Source organism: Salvelinus sp. IW2-2015, linkage group LG20 (assembly GCF_002910315.2).
Source record: "Salvelinus sp. IW2-2015 linkage group LG20, ASM291031v2, whole genome shotgun sequence".
In the NCBI taxonomy this organism is placed as follows: domain Eukaryota; kingdom Metazoa; phylum Chordata; class Actinopteri; order Salmoniformes; family Salmonidae; genus Salvelinus; species Salvelinus sp. IW2-2015.
The window spans coordinates 71,484,888-71,508,323 of record NC_036860.1 but is presented as its reverse complement, the minus strand read 5'-3'; the positions used below and the strand labels follow the sequence as shown (position 1 = coordinate 71,508,323).

At 46.7% G+C, this 23,436-nt stretch overlaps 1 protein-coding gene across 5 annotated transcripts in view; it reads left to right on the top strand.

Moving 5' to 3' along the window:
* The window catches only part of cacnb1 (calcium channel, voltage-dependent, beta 1 subunit), a 31,048-nt gene extending 10,481 nt beyond the window's left edge, over positions 1-20,567 (top strand). Inside the window, exons 1-13 of one of the 5 annotated variants that reach the window (XM_070449608.1) lie at positions 2,538-2,647; positions 6,011-6,130; positions 6,495-6,617; positions 6,936-7,072; positions 7,589-7,656; positions 9,211-9,371; positions 12,184-12,264; positions 12,368-12,426; positions 12,573-12,696; positions 14,932-15,078; positions 15,222-15,317; positions 15,526-15,711; positions 17,913-20,567. In XM_070449608.1, coding sequence (XP_070305709.1) covers positions 2,612-2,647; positions 6,011-6,130; positions 6,495-6,617; positions 6,936-7,072; positions 7,589-7,656; positions 9,211-9,371; positions 12,184-12,264; positions 12,368-12,426; positions 12,573-12,696; positions 14,932-15,078; positions 15,222-15,317; positions 15,526-15,711; positions 17,913-18,476 — 1,902 coding nt within the window. In that variant the 5' untranslated portion in view covers positions 2,538-2,611 and the 3' untranslated portion in view covers positions 18,477-20,567. Of the gene's footprint in view, positions 1-2,537; positions 2,648-6,010; positions 6,131-6,494; positions 6,618-6,935; positions 7,073-7,588; positions 7,657-9,210; positions 9,372-9,939; positions 9,969-12,183; positions 12,265-12,367; positions 12,427-12,572; positions 12,697-14,926; positions 15,079-15,221; positions 15,318-15,525; positions 15,712-17,912 lie in introns of those variants that run through there. The other 4 variants (XM_070449610.1, XM_070449609.1, XM_070449606.1 and 1 more) reach the window with 4 other exon arrangements.
* The last annotated feature ends 2,869 nt before the right edge of the window (positions 20,568-23,436 follow it).

Below are 23,436 nucleotides of genomic sequence, written 5' to 3'. Positions count from 1 at the left end.
ATCTTATTCTTCTCTCCTACGGTCTCTCTCTTCTCCTCAACCTTTCTCTTCTTCTCTCCCATTGCCTCTCTACATGCTCCTTTACTGCATACTGTCCTTCCCTCTCTTTCCACTCCCTCCCTCTTGTCAATGGATTCTGTCACTCCTTTAGTTGCTTGCTTCACTTCACAGCTCCTGTTCAAAATAGCTAAAGGCCACCTGATCCCATAGCTGCTCTCCCATTGGCCAGGCCAGAGATCCCAGTAGTGTCATAGTAACCAGCCCAGCTGCTTAGTTCAGAGAGAGAGAGAGAGAGCGAGAGAGAGAGAGAGATAAACATGGAGAGGATGAGAGACACCATCAAAATAGCACCCTCACTTTTGGAAGTGGTGAAGGCGGGAGAAATGGCTAGATTAACATGCTCTCAGAAACATACTCAAAAGGTGACTAATGGCTACAGCTGAGCTTATTTGATAAACATCCTGCTTCAAGGCTTTGCCTGAGAGCTGGGCCTATAGACAGACAGTTGAAGTCAGAAGTTGACATACACCTTACATTTCAACTCCGTTTTTCACAATTCCTGACATTTAATCCTAGCAAAAATTCCCTGTCTTAGGTCAGTTAGGATCACCACCTTATTTTAAGAATGTGAATGTCAGAATAATAGTAGAGAGAATGTAACGGCTGTCTCGGGTGAAAGAGAGGAGGACCAAACTGCAGCGTGATGATAATCCATATTTTAATAGGCTACTTAAACAACGAACAAAAACAACAAACTGACAGAAAGAACCGAAGACGCTACAGTCCCGAACTAGTGAACACAGACCAGATGAACACACGAACAGGAACAATCACCCACAAAACACACTACAAAAACAGGCTACCTAATATGGTTCCCAATCAGAGACAATGACTAACACCTGATTGAGAACCATATCAGGCAAACAAGAAACCCCACATAGAAACAGACAACATAGATAATACCCACCCCGCTCACGTCTGACCAACTAAATAAAGACTAAACAAAGGAGATAAGGTCAGAAACGTGACAGTACCCCCCCCCCCCCCCCAAGAGTGCGGACTCCGGCCGCTAACCAGAACCTATAGGGGGGTCTGGGTGGCATCTGTCCACGGTGGCGGGCTCTGGCGCTGGAGTCAATAGAGTCAATCCACCATAGTCAATCCCGCTTCCGTGGCCTCCTCGGAACGGTGACCCTCCTAAATGACCCCACTGGACTGAGGGGCGCCTCTGACTGAGGGGCAGCTCGGACTGAGGGGCAGCTCATGACTGAGGGGCAGCTCATGACTGAGGGGCAGCTCATGACTGAGGGGTAGCTCATAACTGAAGGCAGCTCATGACTGAGAGGTAGCTCATGACTGAGATGCTCATGACTGAAGTGCGGCTCATGACTGGCGGGCGCTCATGACTGAAGGCGGCTCATGACTGGCGGGCGGCTCAGGCGGCTCCTGACTGGCGGGCGGTGCTCCGGCGGTTCCTGACTGGGCGGTTGCGGCTACTGGCGGCTCTACCCTTCCTACAGTCGCGATCGGAGCTGCCCCTCAGTCAAGCTGTCCCTCTCTGAGCTGCACGCAGGCCTCTGACCTGCGAGCGCGGCCCTCCTGCCGCAGGCTCTCAACATAGCACTGCCCCCTCCATCCCATTCAAGGACTGAGCGCGGCCTCTCACGCGCGACTCACTAGCACTGCAGGACGGCGGACTCACCTAGCTGGGACATCACTCCACTAGTCACTGCAACCACCAGCAGGACGCCACGGGCACCTCCTCTAGCTACTGGCGTCCATGACTGCCGGGCACGGCTTCTGGCGCCTCCTGACTGGCGGCGTCTCTGGCGGCTCCTGACTGTAGACGTGCCACGGCTCTAGGCTGCTCCTGACTGCTCTGTCGTGCATCTGGGCTCATGAGCGGCTCATACACTGAGTGATATGATCTGGCCCCTAGTGTGCGTTCCCTGGCATGGGCTCTCATGATCACTCATGCCAGGATGCCGCGCTCTTCCCGCCGCGGTCTATCTACCTTTACTGATAGGCGGCTAGGCCCTCTGGCGGCTCCTGTAACTGATTGGCGGAGTCTCGGCCTGGCGGCTCTCATCGACCTCGCTCAACGCGGGCCGGCTCTAGCGGCATCCTCGACTAATTAGAGGTATCCATACTGCCTGTTGATCGGTACATCACCCTGGTCTCTGCCTCACACTCCCCTCCCCCTCCAGACTTTATTTGTTTAGTAAAGGATGGATTAAGTCCCTAATTGTGTCTCCCTCTCTTTTTCTCTCCATCGATTTCACTCCCGTCTTTCTGTCTTTTTCTATTCTGCGGGTTTGTTATGTGGCGTGACCAGGTTGAGTGAGTGAGTCACGCATACTGTAAACACATGCACGCGCACACACACACACACACACACGCAGACTCACTCATCCCTCTTGCTCCCTCTCTGCCGCTTTCACTGCATCACAGACCTGTTGCAGCAGTTAGGGAGTTGCTGTTCTCTGAGTTATTCTGAGGAGGCAGTAAGCTATTCTCTCCTCTTTATTCTCTCTCGTAGACAGACACAGTCCTCTTGGTTTCTCATCTAGCTTAATTAACCTTTCTATAATATTCAGCTCTCCATGTTGGGATGCACCTGTATGGGTTAGAGGATGACTCAGAGCCGGTAAGTGGCAACGGCTATTATCATCATTGTTAAACGCTGCATGTCTGTCTGTCTGTGTCGAGGAGATGGGCAAGGGTGGGTGTGTTTGTGTTAATGAAACAGGAAGTAGGGATGGTCAGGGGTGGCTCCCCTGGAAGTGACTGCCTGTTGCCTTGGTTACCGGGCGTGGCATGGCTAAGCCACCGATTGATTTTGATGCGACAGGTGGCTGCACTAGAATCAACGTTCTATTTGTTATTCATTCAATCCATATAAAGTGACACAATAAATATCAAAGTACCTAGCTCTCACTCACATACAGTATTTCTGTCTGTCTGTGACAGGTTGCCCTAGTGTATATTTAGTCCTTCGAGTCCTGTCTGGAGTAAAGATGGGGGCTGGGGCCTGAACCTTCACCTCCGACCCCTGAACCGTGCTACCTTCTGGGGCATTCTGGGACTCAACCCTTCTTTTCATTTCTTCTCCTCTTTCACACAGCTCTATACGTAGCAACAGTACCTGCCGTTGCTGTTATAACAGGCAGAGACCGAGGGACCAATAGGGAGTCGGGAAGTTTTCTGATTTTGCGATCGCACCATTTTTTTAAAAAGCAGTTTTGTTTAAGCACATACTTATGTGCTAATTACCAAATACCTACGTGTTAGAACTCCCCATTTTTTTCATCTGGGAATTATTTCAAGTCATTACATATGGTGGATGTCAATTCTCACCACATTCTCACCTCTATTTTAAAACGCCACACCTAATGACTCACTCATTCTGCCTCGCACTTTCAGCTGTCCGCATTCTTGTCTGCACCTCCCACGGGTGTTTGCGGCGAGCGAGCGAGAGAGAGTCTGACACCTGGAAAAACCCGAACAAGTGGGATAGTTACATAAAGAGAACACTCAAACACTTTACAAGTGAGCCAGGCTGTACTACCAGTGCTGGGCTGTAGTGTACAGTATGCCAGGCAGGGAACGCTCCGCTCTGAGCAGAGCCCCCCAGGAGAGGAGGCCAGGCCAGGGTTTTTATTGTGTGGATGGATGGATTAGGGTCAGCCAGAGAGGCTCAGGTTACCATTGATCACTGGTGGGGGAAGTAGACAAAAACCATAGCCACTTCATGAGTAATATATCAGTGCTAATATTAAATCCGGGCCTTAGGCTGTTTTATCTCTCTTTTCTATCTCTCTCTCTATCTCCCCCTCTCTCTCTGACACGCCCACACTCAGTGAATCTGTAGGCACTGGGTGTTAAACACATGAAAGCGCCTGATCAGATGGGATTCAGGTTTGCATATGTGTTTTGATGCATCCACTTCACACTCATATTACACCAGCCAAGTGTTCTGTGCCAGACAGTAATGTGTGTATTTGAGGAGTAGGCTTGAGTGCAGGCAGCCAGTTAGGCAGCCAGGCAGGCAGGCAGGTTCCCTTTGTGCCTCCAAGTTATAAATAAAGGGTGAAACACAAGATATACCACAGAGAGGTGGGCCTGATGACAATTAAAGGTGATTGGGATATTTGCCCTCGAGCCATTCAGAATGAGGTAGGCCACCAGTCAGTAGTATAGAACACACCACAGTACATATTATGGTCTAAATAGAGATGGACAGAACACACTACAGTACATATTATGGTCCTAAACTGAGATGTACAGAACACACTACAGTACCATATTAGGGTCTAAACAGAGATGGACAGAACACACTACAGTACATATTATGGTCTAAACAGAGATGGACAGAAACACACCACAGTACATATTATGGTCTAAATAGAGATGGACAGAACACACTCACAGTACATATTATGGTCTAAACTGAGATGTACAGAAACACACTACAGTACATATTAGGTCTAAACAGAGATGGACAGACACACAACAGTACATATTATGTCTAAATAGAGATGGACAGAACACACAACAGTACATATTATGTCTAAATAGAGATGGACAGAACACACTACAGTACATATTATGGTCTAAACAGTGATGGACAGAACACACAACATACATATTATGGTCTAAACAGTGATGGACAGAACACACTACAGTACATATTAGGGTCTAAACAGAGAAGGACAGAACACACTACGTACATATTATGTCTAAACAGTGATGGACAGAACCACTACAGTACATATTATGGTCTAAACAGAGAAGGACAAACACACTACAGTACATATTATGGTCTAAATAGAGATGGACAGAACACACTACAGTACATATTATGGTCTAAACAGTGATGGACAGAACACACTACAGTACATATTATGGTCTAAACAGTGATGGACGAAACACACTACAGTACATATTATGGTCTAAACAGAGATGGACAGAACACACCACAGTACATATTATGGTCTAAATAGAGATGGACAGAACACACTACAGTACATATTATGTCTAAATAGAGATGGACAGAACACTACAGTACATATTATGGTCTAAACAGAGAAGGACAGACACACTACAGTACATATTATGGTCTAAACAGAGAAGGACAGAACACACTACAGTACATATTTTGTCTAAATAGAGAAGGACAGAACACACTACAGTACATATTATGGTCTAAATAGAGATGGACAGAACACACTACAGTACATATTAGGTGTCTAAACGGAGATGGACAGAACACACTACAGTACATATTATGGTCTAAACAGAGATGGAGCAAAGCATAGGGAGATGTGAAAAGACAGGCAGTGGGAAAAAAATATTGAGAGAAGAGACTGAGAGGCACAGAGTGAAGGATACATAAAGCAGAGAGGGAGAGAGATCCCATGGAAGAAAAAAACGGATTATACGTTGGGCACAAGGCCTTGATTGTGTTATTCCACACACACCTCTACAGTCCACTCATTTCTCTCCCCCTGTCTGTCTGTTGGTGTTGTTTATGGTAGTGTGTGTGTGTGTGTGTGTGTGTGTGTGTGTGTGTGTGTGTGTGTGTTGTGTGTGTGTGTGTGTGTGTGTGTGTGTGTGTGTGTGTGTGTGTGTGTGTGTGTGTGTGTGTGTGTGTGTGTGTGTGTGTGTGTGTGTGGGTGGTGGTGTGGTGTGTGTGTGTGTGGTTCCAGTAGTACTATTGCTGTCTTTATTGCCTTTACTGGCACACAGGTTTTTATTCAAGAACATGTGGTCATGCCATAGAATACGCTTGTGTACACACACCCACACACACCCCTGCTCGAACAAACATACAGCACGCTAGAAAAAATGACCATGCCACCATCTCCCACATTCTCCTTCTTTCCTTCTCTCTATACCTCCTCTCTCTCTGCCCTCTTTCTTTCTCTCTCTCTCTCTCTCTCACACACATAAGCACACACTCACTCACTCTCACTTCCTTACTCTGTATGTGTGTGTGTGTGTGTTGCAGGGCTCTGCCGACTCCTACACCAGCCGGCCGTCGGACTCAGATGTGTCCCTGGAGGAGGACCCAGAGGCACTGAGGAAGGAGGCAGACCTACAGGCCCTGGCCACCCTCGAGAAAGCTAAGGTCAGAGGTCACCATGGCCCTTCCCTGTGACACTATCCTTCTATTATACAGTACCCCATACAGCCATCCAGAACAGCACGGTCTTTAACCGTTCGCCCTGACCCGAACTATACACCTGACTAATCTCGCTAACAGTGTCCCCTCAATGTTTTAGGTACACGGTTAACACATATTATAACCTGTATTTCTAGTCAATTAACATTCAATAACAGTCTTTGTGACATCATAGACATCGAGCGACATGACAAGGTGAGTAATGTCTCACCCCCGTCTTGTCCGCTCTATCGGCCTCATGTCGTTCATCATTCTTATCCTCCGTTCTCCTTCTTTGTTCTGCTTTCTCTTCTCGCTTCAACCTCTCCAGACCAAACCAGTGGCCTTTGCCGTGCGGACGAATGTGGGCTACAACTCTGGGCCCAACGACGACGTCCCAGTGCAGGGCATGGCCATCTCCTTTGAAGCCAAAGACTTCCTACACATCAAAGAGGTACCCGGAAGCTGCGTAAACCAACACTGGGCCTTCTTATTTCCTTATGGTTAGATCATTTCTGAAGATGATTTAGTCCCCATCCCCTGGAGCTTTACGAAGACAGTGGGATATGGTGAAATGGCATTTTGTTGTAATATGAACATCCGGGTTCTATATTTATATCTGATTGATGTGTCGATAAGCAAGCTACGATGGCGGCGGCGGTTGCCTTGGCAACAACCGCAGGGGCTCTGTGAGCGAGGGAGGAGAAGACTGGTGCGTGTATTATTGGGTAGCATTTACGTGTCTGTCTGTCTGTCTGTGTGCTCTGTGCAGAAGTACAATAATGACTGGTGGATTGGGCGTCTGGTGAAGGAGGGCTGTGAGGTGGGGTTCATCCCCAGCCCAGTCAAACTGGAGAACACCCGGCTACTGCAGGAGCAGAAGATGAGACAGAACCGCCTCAGCTCTAGGTACTGGCTGCTGCCCACACCCACGTCCCCTGGCACCCATCCCCCAGTCACTTTACAGCAACGTAGATCAGTTACCTATCGGCTACCGTCATGTCAGAGCTGTTATCCAACAGGGTTGGGCTCAATTCGAATTGAAGGCAGTTCATTCAGAAAGTCATTTGAATTTAAAAAGTCATTTGAATTTTTTAACTTTAGAAATAAGTAGCGTCTACTTTTCAGTTTATTGAGAAGTCAATGAAAATAAATGCCCTTATTGAATTGTAATTTTAGTTTACTTTTTAAATTGACTGTCTTCAATTTGAATTGAGTCAACCCTGTTATTCAATTAGCTTCCACAATGCATGCAACATAATACAGTACAATGATCACCCAATCACCACTTCACAACAGTCACTACTTCACAATTAAAAATGGGGAAAGTTCCATTTATTTTCAATGACAATTTTTTTCAATCCACTTCAATTTTCACCTACCAGTAACCATCCACTCATTGTTCTCTCCTCCTCACTCTTACAGTAAATCTGGTGGCAGCTCCAGCCTGGACGTTGCCACGGGAACACGCAGGTCCACCCCTCCTGGCACAGGTAAGGTCAGGGGTAGGGTGTCATCGTCACAGCTCGGCTGGCTAGAAGAGACACACACGATAGCTATAGATATAGCCCTCTGCCGCGGCCTGTCGCTAATATTCCGTGTCGATTTGAATTGGATAGTTAGTGATCCATGATGAATGAGATATCTGCAGTGTGGAGGGATGCGTCTCAGTGGGTGTGCTGCTGCTGCTGGAGTGAGAGTCAGATGGAGAGAAAGAGAGGGGTCCTATAGCAGGTTTGTCATTAGCATGGCCAACAGGACCAGCCTGAAATACAGCTGAGGATATAGCGCTCCTCTCATTCAATCTGATCACTACGCTTGGCCAGACCAGGGCTGCGTCCCAAATGGCACCCTATTCCCTGCATAGTGCGCTAGTTTTGACCGAAGCCTTATGGGCCCTGGTCAAAGGTAATATGCCCTTTGATGCACGATTTGAGACGCAGCCCATACCTTAAGTGTTAGCACCGGGCAGCAACGGGATAGTTCAGTTCAGTCATGCTGCTGGATAGACAGTACCGTTCACTGAGGGAAATAAATAGACTGACATAGAGACAGAAGGAAAGATTGACAGAAATATATACATGTTTTTATTAGATAAGAACTGACTGGGAGTGAATTCATTGAATTGAATAATTGAATTGAGGACAGACTGACTAGATCAGACACGCAGATTGACTGCAACTGCCGTTGTTTCTCCGTTGATGGATTACCTAACAATGATGGATGTGCTACGTTAATACACGACAGTTATAGTATGGTTCTCTTTATCAACCATATTTGTTACACCTCAACTGATAAACCAAACCCCTACTCCTGCCTGGCTGTGCCGGCTTAAAACACCCCTACCCACCCCCAAAACACAGAGCCCTCAGCACCTTAACCAGTCCCAGCACACAGCAAACCCTTCTCAGGGCAGCTACACACCCTTTTCTGCCTCCACCTCCTAGCACCTCTTCTTCTCTGCTCTCTCTCTCTCTTTTCCTCGTCTCCGCCACTTCTTCCTCAGCAGTGACTAATCTCTTCCGCCTCCTTTCTCTCCGCATCTCTCTATTACTCACTGTTCTGTTTCCATCACTGTTTCTCTGACCTGCTCATACACCGACTTCGTCGTGGCCAAAAGCACTTATTCTTTACTTAGTCGCCTGTTGACTTTTATTTCAGCACTGTTATTTCTGGTTCAGAACTCTGTCATTTCTCCCGTTTCTAGATCTGAGTCTGGCCTTCACTCTGCTCTTGATTGCCTTTCTTATCGTGCCTTTCTTGTCCTCCCTTTTTTCTCTGTCCTCGTTTCTCTGTGTACATCTCCCCTTTTTCTTCCCCTTTCACCATTGCTCGATATTCTTTCTCTCTCTTTCTCTCATTCCCTGGTCCTCTCTCTCTCTCTCTCTCTCTCTCCTCTCTCTCTTCTTCTCTCTCTCTCCTCTCCTCTCTCTCTCTCTCTCTCTCTCTCTCTCTCTCCTTCTCTTCTCTCACTCATCTCTCTCTCTCTCTCTTCTCTCCTCTCTTCAATCTCTCTCTCTCTCTCTCTACCCCGCCCCACCCCTCAGCTCATGTGGACATGTCCACGATGGCTTTTGACCTTGACCCCCTGGACCTGGATGCTGAGGAGCCCCCTGAGCCCCAGGGTGACCCTCGCTCCCCCAAGGGCAGCGCAGGCAGCGTCACCTCCCCCCAGGGCCAAATCCACCGCCTGCCCTTCTTTAAGAAGGTAAAGCCCTCCAGGGGACCCAGGCAGCACGGCTGCTTCCCCTCCCCACCTCCCTTCAACCAAACCCCCCGTACTGCACGCAGCTATGGCCCAGTCCTAGGCTATAATAACCTCTGTCTGTCCCCACTAGCCCCTCTTACCCCCCTCGTCTCTGACTTACTGCCCTAAACTGACCCACCGTTCCCGCCGCTAGCTAGCGCCTGTCTGACTCTCTAATCCCGATTGGCCCCTCAGTCTCTGGTCACCGTGGTAACATTGAGTTATGTTTGCCTGTGTGTTTCTGCGCTGGTCAACTGGGGGAGGGGTTGAGCTGAGCTAAAGACGAACCTGACCACGTTCATACATTCGCCGATGCAAAAGCAATGTATGAATATTCGTCGACGGTGCAACTCGGATCGATCAGACTACAGTGGGTGTGGTCTCCGCTGTCCTATTGAACAGCGCCACGCCCAATTCCCAACTAACCGTCACCTGTCAATAACAACACGTCTTTTGTGCTTTTTGTCTCTTTTTTTTGTCCCTTTTGCGTTGTCTTCTCGTGGGGGTTGTGTGCGGAATGATACTGTAGGTGGTCCAGCTAAACAGAAACAGAAGTCGGTGAGTCGGTGCTGACCTTTTAATTCACCTTTACCTTCTGTTCTGTCTCGTGCTCCTCTTCCTCTCTGTTGTCTCTCAATGTTCCTCAGTCTGCTCTCATGTCAGCTTMTGCTAGAGAGAGTGGGAGGTGACTGGATTTGAACATTTCCTCATTTTTGTCAAGTTTTTCACTTATTACCCAAGAAGAAGATTTCCGTGTTGCAGTTGTCCCCAGGGATATTGTGTTCCCAAATGATCAATTAAGAAATTATGGAAAATTAGAAATTATAGGGAGGAACTGTAGGAAGGGAAATGTTAGTTCCACCCTCCAAATGCAAGCAGGGCTTCCATTTGTCTCTGTCGTCAGAGCTGATTGGGTAAACACGGGCTGTCAGTATGCAGTCAGAGCTGATTGGGTAAACACGGGCTGTCAGTGTGCAGGCGTGTCACGGCCCCTGTCACACACTGTTCTGGTGAGCGTTAATGCTCCCTGATGTGTTTTCATTCCCATTCTGGACGGCTGCTTTGAGTGACAGCCAGTAGCCTATCATCAGCCCACCTCGCTATCCCTCCCTATCTCAGAGCTGTCAACACAGCTTTGATCCCACAGATACAGGAGACGATCCCATAGACACAGGAGACTGTGGAGACAGAGGCACGCTTTGTCCTCCAATAGCAAAAACACTTTCTATAGATTACGTGAAAGTTCATGTTATTCAGAAAAAGAGAGATTAATGGTGATACACAGTACACTTCCCTCAGCACTGCCCCTCTAGAGATGAGCACCATTTGGAAAAGTTCTTAAGTGCATTTTTAGATGYAGTGAATCGTAATGAGGTGAACTGCGTCCACTGCCTGGTTGTGGAGGTGTGGCTTTATGTAACGTAATGTAACTTAGTGGAGGAGAGCTCTTCAAGCCTCTATGCTACTGCTCTCAGTGCACTAAAGTGCTGCATGGAATACAGAGGAGAAGGCGTGCTGAGAATACAGAGAGCTGACACCGAATACACACTAGCACCCTACAGGTGTAGGATCTTAATTTGATCCCTTTTTGTTGCTGAGAATCTTGAAGCTCATTTGCATTTCCTGCAGCGKGATWTACATACATTTACTGAAAACCCACACTAACACACCGTTATATTAACAGTATTGCACTTTTCATGTACACTACTTTTGGCCAGCTAATAGCCTAACCATGGATCAACCAACGTTATGGACTAAACCTTCAARACCTGTTGCYGCAGGATTATTTTGCTATGACAATATAGGTCAAATGAAGATCCTACATCTGTAATCTCCTAATGCCTTCCTATCTGTTAGTGGATAGACCATGGGACCTGTTCTCCTCTCACCTGTCATTCCAAAACAGGACGCTTTCTATAACAGAACAGATGCTTATAGATGCGGCGTTGGGCAGGTGAATCATGCTCCTCATGATTCATATTGATGGAATGTTAATGTATGCATTTGTTTTACTTGTTAGAATATTGATTGACTGTGTGTGGGTGTTTTTCGTAAGAGTGCATGTCATCTTCAATGTGATTTGAGTGTTTGAAGTAAGTGTCTGAAATGTATTCTCTGTATGTTGGTTCAAAATTGGGTATCTTTTTGTAGGTTTAGTGTGTGCTTGTTGTCCATTTTCTCTGGGCCTAAAAACCCATTTGGCTTGGTGTCTATCTGGCTTCTTTCTATACAGCAAGAGGGGTCTACCACACAGATACATACTAMGAGAGAGTAGGAGAGAGAGAGTTATCTTTGACTGGAACCACAGTCACGTAAGCCTTTGGCTGGACGAAAGCTCCTGAGACTTTTTAGATATCAATAATGGCTCTTACCATTCCCCATAGCTCATTCTGATCCAGTTGAATTATAGTTTATTTMATTTGCTATGACTGGGAGAGCAGACCTGAGAAATGGAAATGAGTGCTTTCTGTGAACATTTTGTGCTTGGTCTTGGTGCTTTTATCCTCTCCAAGATAATAAATGGGCTCTGTCCGAAATGCTTTATATATCATTCTGACTGTACAGAGAGAGGGAGAGTGTTGACATAATGTTGATTTATGTGTGTGTTTCTGTGGCAGTAGATTTGTGCAGCTCCGTACGCGTGCGTACAAAGTGGCTGTAGATTGTGCGTCTCAGAGTATGCGTGAGCTTCGTTCGCGCGTGTGTGTCTGTGTTCAGACACAGTAGTTTATAGTGTCTCACCCCGCTCTTGGTGCTCTCCTGCCTGACTCAGATGGAGCATGTCCCCCCTTACGACGTGGTCCCCTCCATGAGACCCATCATTCTAGTGGGGCCGTCACTGAAGGGCTACGAGGTAAGGCTACTGTGTAGCTCAATCTCCCCAACTTTCTTCACGGTTTATTATACCGGTCGTATTCCACGCCTCCTTTGTTCTTCTTCTGCCCGTCTCCCACCAGGTGACTGACATGATGCAAAAGGCTCTCTTTGACTTTCTCAAGCACAAGTTTGAGGGCAGGTGAGTTTCAGGCCAGCCAAAGAACACGACTGAAATATTTACCATATCTAGTAAAGGTTGAAAATGTCTTCAACTTAGTATTTAGTTCACCTGCTTTAAGACGTTTCCAGTTCTCAGCCCTGATTGGTTGATCGTGTTTCTTCCAGGATATCCATCACCCGGGTGACCGCAGACATCTCCCTTGCCAAGCGCTCGGTCCTCAACAACCCCAGTAAACACGCCATCATCGAGCGCTCCAGCACGCGCTCCAGCCTGGGTAAGACAGGACCAGTAGAGCAAGACATCTTTGTACCTTCTTTGTACCTATAAGAAAACTATTGTTCACAATAATTGCCAGGACTGGCTCTGTGCCTTTCCAACACACACCACACGTGACACATTTCAAAAAGCTTTGTTAGTTCATGTTTCTTATCATCCGTTGGGCTATTGTGTTGTTACCTTTCACTATCCGTGTTTTCATATATCCATCTTAGCTTGTGTAAGTGTTTGATCCTGCTGATGACCTGCCCGATTCTAAATGAAACACCAGTTTGTACTTGGACAATGACCGGTGTTTAACCTGTCTCCGAGTATTGGGAGAGAGATATTTAAAAGTATTGTTTCTGTTGGTAATAGCTACCTGGTCAGCGAAAGGTCAGGGAATATTGGTTGATTGGATGTTAGCATCTATTGATAACATGCAGTAGGGAGCCTCATAGTCGCCCATTCAACCATTGAATTGAAATGGAATTGAATTACGCAAAGGTTTTTATTTAGAAGGTCATCAATCCACTCCATTTGGCGTAGATAGTCTTCAATATCAGTGAGTAGGGCTAAGCACAGAACAGGAAGGCCCCTCTAGAGGAGAGGCTAGCTGAGGAGAGAGGGGCAGTGTAGCCTGACAACCCCGAAAGGGCTGTCAGCCTTCTAGTTTTATTACTCATTGTCCCCCTCTGACCTGGCCTCTTCTCTTTCTCCATCCTGTCTTTTCCTCCCCTCCACCCACCCGTCCCTCTCTTCCACCACTCTCCTTCCCTCCACTCGCTCTACGTCTCTCAGACGTGCTGGGTACGTATGCTCTCAACCCCATGAGGAAAACAACCAAGAGCTTTTTCCCCCATCTGTTCTCCTCCCCTGTCTGTCTCTCACTACTCTCCTCGTCCCCTCATTACACTCGTACCTCATGCACCTGTCTGCCTGTCTGTTCCTCACACATGTTTGTGAAAGCCTGTTGCTTGCAGTAATAAAACAACTTGAACTCAGGCTTGGAAAGAGTAGACTAATTACACAGCCGAATGAGTTGGCTGGTTGGCTCTGGTGGCTCTAGGCTGCTCAGCTGAGCGTCTGCCTGCTGTCTGCCTGTCTGTCTGTCTGAGGTTCAGGGGAAATGTGATAGGAGGGGGGGGGGGCTGGGGAGCCAACTGTAGTCAGGGATGCGTGTACAGGGGAAACTGATACTCCCCCCTCCATCCTCCATTGCCTCCCACCCTGTGACCCAGAATCAGGGACCCTACTGTAAAGCAACATGTAATAACACTTTACTTACAAGGAGCCTGTATGCATACACAATTAGACGTTCATGTATTCATGAGTTTATATACAGTACATCATTGGTTACTACCAATCTCTGATACAGGGAAACACATTCTTCACAGAGATGAGTGTAAATGGAGGACATTTGCAGGTTAATAAAAGCTAGGACAGTTTGTTAGGTTTTCATCCTTTTAGGTAAATTTCATTTCTCTTATCTCTCTGTGGAGCCTCTGGTCGCTGCCTTCCGCCTGCAGGTTTAATTCCCTTTCTACCTCAGCCCTTCGGAGGGAGACCGTCTGCAGCCCACTGTAGATTCCCCTGTTATGTCATTGTGGCTGGAACAACCCCCCCCCCCCACCTTACGTACCCAAAAGGAGAACGAGAGTGTACAAAGCCGGAACATCCAGACAGACTAACACGTTTGCGATGCCTGATAGCTCTAACAGCGAATGCAGTTACACTTCATCCGTTTCCGAGTGTTTTATTCGTTGATATGTTCAGAAGAGTATATCAAGTGCTACCAAAGGCATCTCATTCTCACAAGCCTCCTTCCTTCCCCGAGTTTGAGTCGATATAAAAAGTTGTGTCAGAGATCATATTTGCAAAACATCAGTCACTGCTCGTTGGAATGTGGCAGCAGAATGAGAATGGCCCCAATGTTCCATTTAGCGGTGTGTAAATGGAACATCGAGTACGATGGGTTCCGTTTCACACGCACCGAACCTTTTGCCAAAATGTTGACATGCATGATACAGTGTTACCATGCCACGTTTGCATGTGCGTGTGTGTATCCTGTTATTTTGAAATGGTAAGTGTGTTAAATATGAGTTCGCAAAGTGGCAGTAGTCACACTGATCTGTATACTCCAGAAGCGATTTAAGTGTGGACAGAATTGGGATTTGACCACCAATTCAATTTGTATACTCTGTGTGTTCACCTACTACACCCTGTTACTTATTGCATTTCCATGTTGTTCTCTACCACATAGCGGAGGTGCAGAGTGAAATTGAGCGTATCTTTGAGCTGGCCCGCACCCTGCAGCTGGTTGCSCTAGACGCAGACACCATTAACCACCCCTCTCAGCTGGCTAAGACCTCCCTGGCTCCTATCATCGTCTACATCAAAATAGCCTCACCGAAGGTACCCTCTGAGCGGAATGACTTTGTGGTCGATTGACTTCCTCTATCACGTCCTACTGAAATGGCATGTATGTGACTGAAATGTCTGTAGATGTGACATCTCTGTCAGTGACCAGCGCTATGTTGTTGCCTGTTTCCCTTCAGGTCCTCCAGAGGCTCATTAAATCCCGGGGGAAGTCCCAGGCCAAACACCTGAACGTGCAGATGGTGGCAGCAGACAAGCTGGCCCAGTGCCCCCCTGTGAGTGTCTGTCTGTGACCCTGGATTCTGTGGCCCGAACGGCACATGTTCTTACATGCTGTTTGCCCTGAACAAATTAATTCACAATGACCAGTCTGAACAATGGCATTGGCTTAACATTGAAATGAATGCCCTTTTAGGTAGTTGGCTGAATCTCTGAAGTTGAAAGGTGAGAGACGAACATAATGTCCCTCTGTGTTGTATGTAGGAGCTGTTTGACATCATCCTGGATGAGAACCAGCTGGAGGACGCCTGTGAGCATCTGGCTGACTACCTGGAGGCCTACTGGAAGGCCACSCACCCCCCCAGCAGTAACCCCCCCAACCCCCTCCTCAACCGCACCATGGCCACGGCCGCCCTGGCCGCCTCCCCAGAGCCCGTCTCCAACCTGCAGGTACAGGTGCTCACCTCCCTGCGCCGCAACCTGGAGTTCTGGCCCGGCCTGGATGGCCCCGGGGCCGAGCACGGGAAGGTGGCCGAGCACGCCCTCTAAAGGCCAGCTGTGGGGGGGCTCAGGGGGAGCAACACCCCCTTCCGAACCCGGCTGCCTGCTCTCCAGATATACCTCCCCCCATCCTCCCTCTCTCCATCCCTCCCCTTTACCTGAAAGAAGGAAAGAACCGAATCACATTATGTTTAGACTACGTTCTCATTCATTATACTGTGTAGAGAAACACCACGTACATGGAGAGAGGGAGGAGGCTGTTTACTGGAGAGTATACTGGGTCCATCACACTGGATCCAACTCAATAGCACATACACACACTTACACAGACATTCATATTCACACACACACTTACAAACACACACACACACATCAGAGTACTCAGAACAATATAGGCCCCACACATTACTGTAAAATCCTTCTGCGTTCAAAAACGCCCACACACAAACACCGAGAGGACAAACAGAGAGCTTCGTCCTCTTCAAGAAAACCTCTCTGCAAATGACACAGTATCTTAGAGCAACACACACAGCAAAATTAGCAAAGGAGAGTTTATATGGGCAGGACACTGGATCCAGACCAAACCAGCACTGGCAAGGGTTTTCAGTGAGAATAACACCCACACAATCACATTGAAGTTGTGAAATGAATTGACGCGGGCAGTTATTGGAAGAAGTGAAAATCCTCCATCGTCCGTCCATCAGTCAGTGAAGTACCTCTGTCTCTGGTCTGCTGCCTATTCCCTGTTTCCTGTAATTGGTAGAGAAAATTGCGTGCCCCTTACCCAACCTCAGGGCTCCCTGCCTGGCCTCCTTTCTTCAGCACTCCTTTATCGTCTGGGAAACGGTGTCCAGTTTACTTCCCTTCTCCGTGTTGCCATGGCACCGTCCCTGAAAAGGAGCGAGTCATCTCGGCCACTTGGCCAATGTGTGTCTTGTTGTTGTGGCATCATTTCTGGGTTTTCTGATGTGTGTGGCGTGGCAGGGATGGGCTGTGTGCGTGTGAGAGCTTGAATATGCGTGCCCGCGTGTGTGTGAAGTGATGTGGGCCATGACTAATAGGAATGTCCTATTTCATTAATTCACACAGGAAACTCTAACCAGCAGAAGAATGATCATCTGGGTCTCATCTACAATCAGCCACTGGCTTCAGCCAAATACATACAGCATGACTCATGGCTGTCATAGTCCAAGACCTTGTGAAAGTGTCCAAGCTGCTTCCATATATCAATGAGTTATACCCACAAGAATTGATTTAATCGTGTTCAGTTAGACATAAATGCACGATTATGAACAGTGCTTTCTCTGATACAATAGGTCATATTTGATATGGTGCGGCTGGCTGTACATTGTCTTACGTCAGACAGCGCGTCAATTCCGCCTGCGCTGACCTGTCTCGGTTGAGGGCCGAGCGTCGCGTACGAGTAACGCGATCTGACATAAGACAATGGCGGCTGTATGGATTCATTAGAATTCGTTCAGACGGAGGAGATTTTGTTCAGTTATTGTTTTACTGTCAATGGGTATGACTTAAGCTCGGGCCTATTCATGAGAGCAAGGATCAGGCAAATGTTGGCTTGACCCAACTCTAAAGTGTCTTGTTAATTGTGCTGAGTTTAATCAGAATGTAATACTTACTACTTAGGATGAGGAACATGCTTGTGAATGAAAAAGAGATATCACAATTAGTTGAAACATCATTTTAGCTGCTGTGAAAAGTCAGCCAGAAGAGGGCACTGTTGGCTTTGCAGCCAGGAGCTGAACGTGGTGTTTTGCTTGCCTAATGACTGCATGGCTGTTTCTCTTACAGATGATGAATGAACACATTTCTGTAGTCTATGGAAAAGAGTCTGCGTGCATGTATTACATACAAAAAATAATGTCACTTTGACCAAGTAATGATTTCAATGCAATAACAATGCAATAGCAGTGTGCTTTAAGTACTGCATAAATACATTTATTGTTATACTGTGAACCTCTATTTGTGTTGCATTGTGAACTGACTGACGTTACTGATATCCTGTTTTTTTATCTAACTGCACCTTAACCTGTCCTAACCCTGTTGACTAACCCACTGCCTGGGCCTTGTTCTGTCTCTCTCACTGTGTCTCTGCATGGCGTGTCGTGTGGTATGGGCGTGGCTCGCTGCAGGGGCCATACCTGGTGCACGGAGAACAGAAGCGGGAAGGGCCTCTTTCGGAGTGCGGTGGCAGCGGCAGTCTCCATGACTACCAGAGTGACCAGGGAGGGAAGCAGCAACAGCAGCAGCACCAGCAGCAGAAGCAGCAGACCTACCTGCACTCGTCACGGGGCCAGCTACGGGGAGGGGGTGGGAGGGGCCTGTCCCGGCAGGACACCTTTGACTCGGAGACGCAGGGCAGTCGGGACTCGGCCTACACTGAAGCAGGGGACTCTTGCATGGACATTGAGACCGACCCCTACGAGGAGTCTGAGATGTACCGCGGGGTAGGGGGCGGGGGCAGCCGCCTCCACCTGGCCCAGCACCACGGCCGCCAGGCCTCCTGGGAAGACGAGGGGGCCGAGCCGGACCAAGAGAACCTCAACCACCCTCCCATACCCTCCCACACCCAGCCTGGGCAACACAGCCGGGCCAAGCTAAGGGAGAGGTACTGCCAGGAACCCGGGGACACCGGCGCCAACATGGGCCGCAACAAGAACCAGGAGGACTGGGGGAGGGACGTGTACATCCGTTAAACACACATCACAACACATGGGCTAGGAGGCTGATGGACAGACTGGGGAAGGGAGGGAGGGAGGAAGTTCACGGTTAGGGCTAGGGGGTTAGCGGGGAGATGAGGGTGGGTTTGGGGGCCATGCCAATCAGAAGCTCATGAATTGATCTGTTTACAACCCTTATTAAAGAGGTACTTTTCTCATCGTTGAGTACGCTGTAAAGAAAAAAACAACTGCCAGATGCCATACACCTCATCCGGTTATGTTAGCTATATTCAATTTATTTATGTTTTGAGAGAAAAAAAGCAGTTTGGTTGGTCTCTTTTTAGTTTCTTTTGTTAGTACTACTGCATGAATACCATGGAATCCTACTGAACTGACAGCACGAGGACAGTTATCATTATGATTATGAATTCATCATTGTGTGATCTGTATGGCTTAATCTCTGTAGTGTAGAATGTGAAGGCTGATAGAGCTGTAGTCCGTCATGTCCGTCCTCTGCAGTCTTAAACAGGGTTGTATGTCCCATGTACAGTACAGAGCATCAGGATCTCTATCCCCACAGCTTCAGGCTCAGCTTCAGGATTCAGACACTTTCAGGATGGATCCTAAGCTTTTTGAGTCCCTCTCCTTCCGATTCCTCATCACCCAGACCTTAAAAGCTATCTGGTGGAGAAGTTGCCATATTGTCTTCAGAATAGTTTATTCAGATAATTGGTTTATTCGTTTGACGCTTACCTTAATGCTAAGAATAAAAGGAAACACCCCAAAGATACTACTTCTTCTTCCCTAACCGGCTTCAGCCATAGCATTTAAATAGAACTGTATGTGTCTGGTCTGGTTGTCCCCATCTGTTTCCTGCTATTTTAGGGATACTGTCTGTCTGTGGGTGATAGCTTTGCTCGTGTTAGTATACATTGTCTTTTCGAATGTGGTACTGTTCAAAAGCAGCACTACAGTAGTTGTCGCGTGAATGAAATGTCCTACCTAATAGTCTCTCACACCCGCAGACTTCACTTCAAGAAGACTCCAATCACAAGTGCCGGAACGTTTCGCCAAGCCACGTCCACCATTGTCATGGTGGGATGTCTTAACTCTTGTCACACTCACTGTTTTCATATCTGTGTGTCTTTACGGTATGTGTCTTCTTGGCTACTACCCTGCACTGTAGCCAACTCTTGCTCCAGCACGATGTCCACCACCATCTTGTTTTCTCTGCACCAGCTTTGTGTTGTTTACTTGTTATAGGGCACGCTAACAGTTATGTAAGAGTTGTTTTGCGTGGTAAATCACCCCAAATGTTCAACCAAACAGCTAGCATGTCTGAATGTCAGATGCCATGCACTTCTCTTCTTGATTTCTAACTGACTTTGGTGTCGTTTTTTCCTGTGGACATTTGTATTTTATAAGGTCTTCAGTTATTTAGCGCTAGTGAGAAGAGTGTAAAGGGGGGCGGGGATAGGTACAAAACATGGTCTTCAACTCAGTTAACTAAATGGAGGATCCACAAATGTTTTTGGTGGGCTCCTTCTGCCCACCCCTTTCTTCAGTCAAATAAATAAATATTAAATAATGATTCGTAAATAATGTTTATTGTTGCGTTATCGCAATTGTTAAAAAGATGAAAGGACATTTATCATTGGTGCCTGATTGTAGCTACATTTTGCTTTTTCTGCCTTTCATTTTTAATCTGTGGATAAATTCGTATTTTAATTAAAATTTTAATCAAAAAAAAAGATGCTTGGGAATTTCATTGTGTCACTCCTTTGATCAAATCAAATTTTATTGGTCACATACTGTCACGTCCTGACCGTAGAGAGCTTTTTATGTCTCTATTTTGGTTTGGTCAGGGTGTGATTTGGGTGGGCATTCTATGTTCCTTTTTCTATGATTTGTATTTCTGTGTGTTTGGCTGGGTGTGGTTCTCAATCAGAGGCAGCTGTCTATCATTGTCTCTGAGAACCATACTTAGGTAGCTCTTTATCCCACCTGTATTTGTGGGTAGTTGTCTATGTGTAGTTGCATGTCAGCACTCAGTTATTTATAGCTTCACGTTCGTTTTGTTTTGTTTAGTGTTTCATTCGTTAATTAAAAAAGAATGTATTCACATCACTCTGCGCCTTGGTCTCCTCACTACGACGAACGTGACACATACACATGGTTAGCAGATGTTAATGCGAGTGTAGCGAAATGCTTGTGCTTGTAGTTCCAACAGTGCAGTAAAATATAACGAGTAATCTAACAATTCCACAACAACTACCTAATACACACAAATCTAAAGGGATGGAATATGTACATATAAATATATGGATGACCGAGCGACATAGGCAAGATGCAATAGATGGTATAAGATACAGTATATACATATGAGATGAGTTATGTAAACATTATTAAAGTGGCATTATTTAAGTGACTAGTGATCCATTTATTAAAGTGGCCAATGATTTGAGTCTATGTAGGCAGCAGCCTCTGTGTTAGTGATGGCTGTTTAACAGTCCGATGGCCTTTTCAGTCTCTCGGTCCCAGGTAGCGGGGTGAACAGGCAGTGGGTCGGGTGGTTGTTGTCTTTGATCTTTTTTGCCTTCCTGTGACATCGGGTGCTGTAAGTATCCTGGAGGGCAGGTAATTTGCCCCTGGTGATGTTTTGTGCATGCCGCACCACCCTCTGCAGAGCCTTGTGGTTGAGGGCGGTGCACTTGCCATACCATCCGGTGATACAGCCCGACAGGATGCTCTCAATTGTGCATCTGTTAAAGTTTGTCAGGGTTTTAGGTGGCAAGCCACATTTCTTCAGCCTCCTGACGTTGAAGAGGCGCTGTTGCACCTTCTTCACAACTGTCTGTGTGGGTGGACCATTTAAATTTGTCTGTGATGTGTATGCCGAGGAATTTAAAACGTCCCACCTCCACTACTGTCCTGTCGATGTGGTGATCGTTTAACTTAAAATATAGCTAATTTAAAGGTGGCAAGCCACATTGAGGGGCGGTGCTCCCTCTGCTGTTTCCGGAAGTCCACAATCATCTCCTTTGTTTTGTGAAATGATATCACTGATTATCAGGGACACACACTTGCACATCCTCCACACCTAGAGGGCTGTACGACTGAATACATTAGTTTGCCATTTAAATTAGCTATACTTTCATTTAAACGATCACTCAGTTCTTGCAATGCAACCCAAAACCATACAGTAACTTAAGTATATTGATGATTGAAGCCGTTGTCAAATAACAGAAAACCTCATCCGGTGCATGACGTGACAATAGGTATGATAGCTGAAGCTTGCTGTAGTTCACCTTTTGTTACATAAACTATGGCTTAAAATATGGTTTCTGTTTCTCTGACAAAGGAAAAAAAAGAAGAAAGCTTCTTAAGAACTTGTGGTTTTTGACTCATCTCTGGTTGAAAACACAACAGCCGCAGGACTCAGCGCAGCACGTGGCATGCCCTGTACTGTCGTGCATACACTGTGGAGGAAACTATGTATATATTTTTAAATTCCAGACACTTTAAAAGGAAGTTAGAACCATATAATGTTCCATAGGAGGAAGTAGTTAACTCAATATCTAGAAGTTTGGGTGTGGTGGTCCCTCTTCCTGAATCTGAGATCATATGTTGCATCGTTTTTAAGGCTTTCCCTAACGCCCACATCATGACCCAAAGTCACTGTGTTGACAAACCTCCAGACGAGCTTCAATGCCATACAACACTCCTTCCGTGGCCTCCAATTGCTCTTAAACGCTAGTAAAACTAAATGCATGCTCTTCAACCGATCGCAGCCTGCACCCGCCCGCCCGACCAGCATCACTACTCTGGAGTCTGGATGGTTCTGACTTAGAATATGTGGACAACTACAAATACCTAGGTGTCTGGTTAGACCGTAAACTCTCCTTCCAGACTCACATTAAGCATCTCCAATCCAAAATTAAATATAGAATCGGCTTCCTATTTCGCAACAAAGCCTCCTTCACTCACGCTGCCAAACATACCCTCGTAAAACTGACTATCCTACCGATCCTCGACTTTGGCGATGTCATTTACAAAATAGCCTCTAACACTCTACTCAGCAAACTGGATGCAGTCTATCACAGTGCCAGCCGTTTTGTCACCAAAGCCCCATATACCACCCAACACTGCGACCTGTATGCTATTGTTGGCTGGCCCTTTCTACATATTCATTGCCAGACCCACTGGCTCCAGGTCATCTATAAGTCTTTTCTAGGTAAAGCTCCGCCTTATCTCAGCTCACTGGTCACCATAACAATACCCACCCGTAGCACGCGCTCCAGCAGGTAAATTTCACTGGTCATCCCCAAAGCCAACACCTCCTTTGGCTGCCTTTCCTTCCAGTTCTCTGCTGCCAATGACTGGAACGAATTGCAAAAATCGCTGAAGTTGGAGACTTATATCTCCCTCACTAACTTTAAGCATCAGCTATCTGAGCAGCTTACCGATTGCTGCAGCTGTACACAGCCCATCTGTAAATAGCCCATCCAACCCTCATCCGCATATTGTTTTTATTTACTTTTTTGCTCTTTTGCACACCAGTATTTCTACTTGCACATCATCACCTGCGCATCTATCACTCCAGTGTTAATTTGCTAAATTGTAATTACTTCGCCACTATGGCCTATTTATTGCCATACCTCCTTACTCCATTTGCACACACTGTACATAGATATTTCTATTGTGTTATTGACTGTACTTTTTTTTATCCCATGTGTAACTCTGTGTTGTTGTTTTTTGTTGCACTGCTTTGCTTTATCTTGGCCAGGTCGCAGTTGTAAATGAGAACTTGTTCTCAACTGGCCTACATGGTTCAATAAAGGTGAGAAAAAAAAAGTGACCCCTGAGTCCTACCATTACACGATTCTTGAGTGAATCCCGTGTAAATAAATAGAGGCCTGATCAGTGTTCGGATTAGGGTGGATGTCAGTGTTGGAAATATTCAGGTGGGATCCGGCTATGATATTCAGTAGGAGCA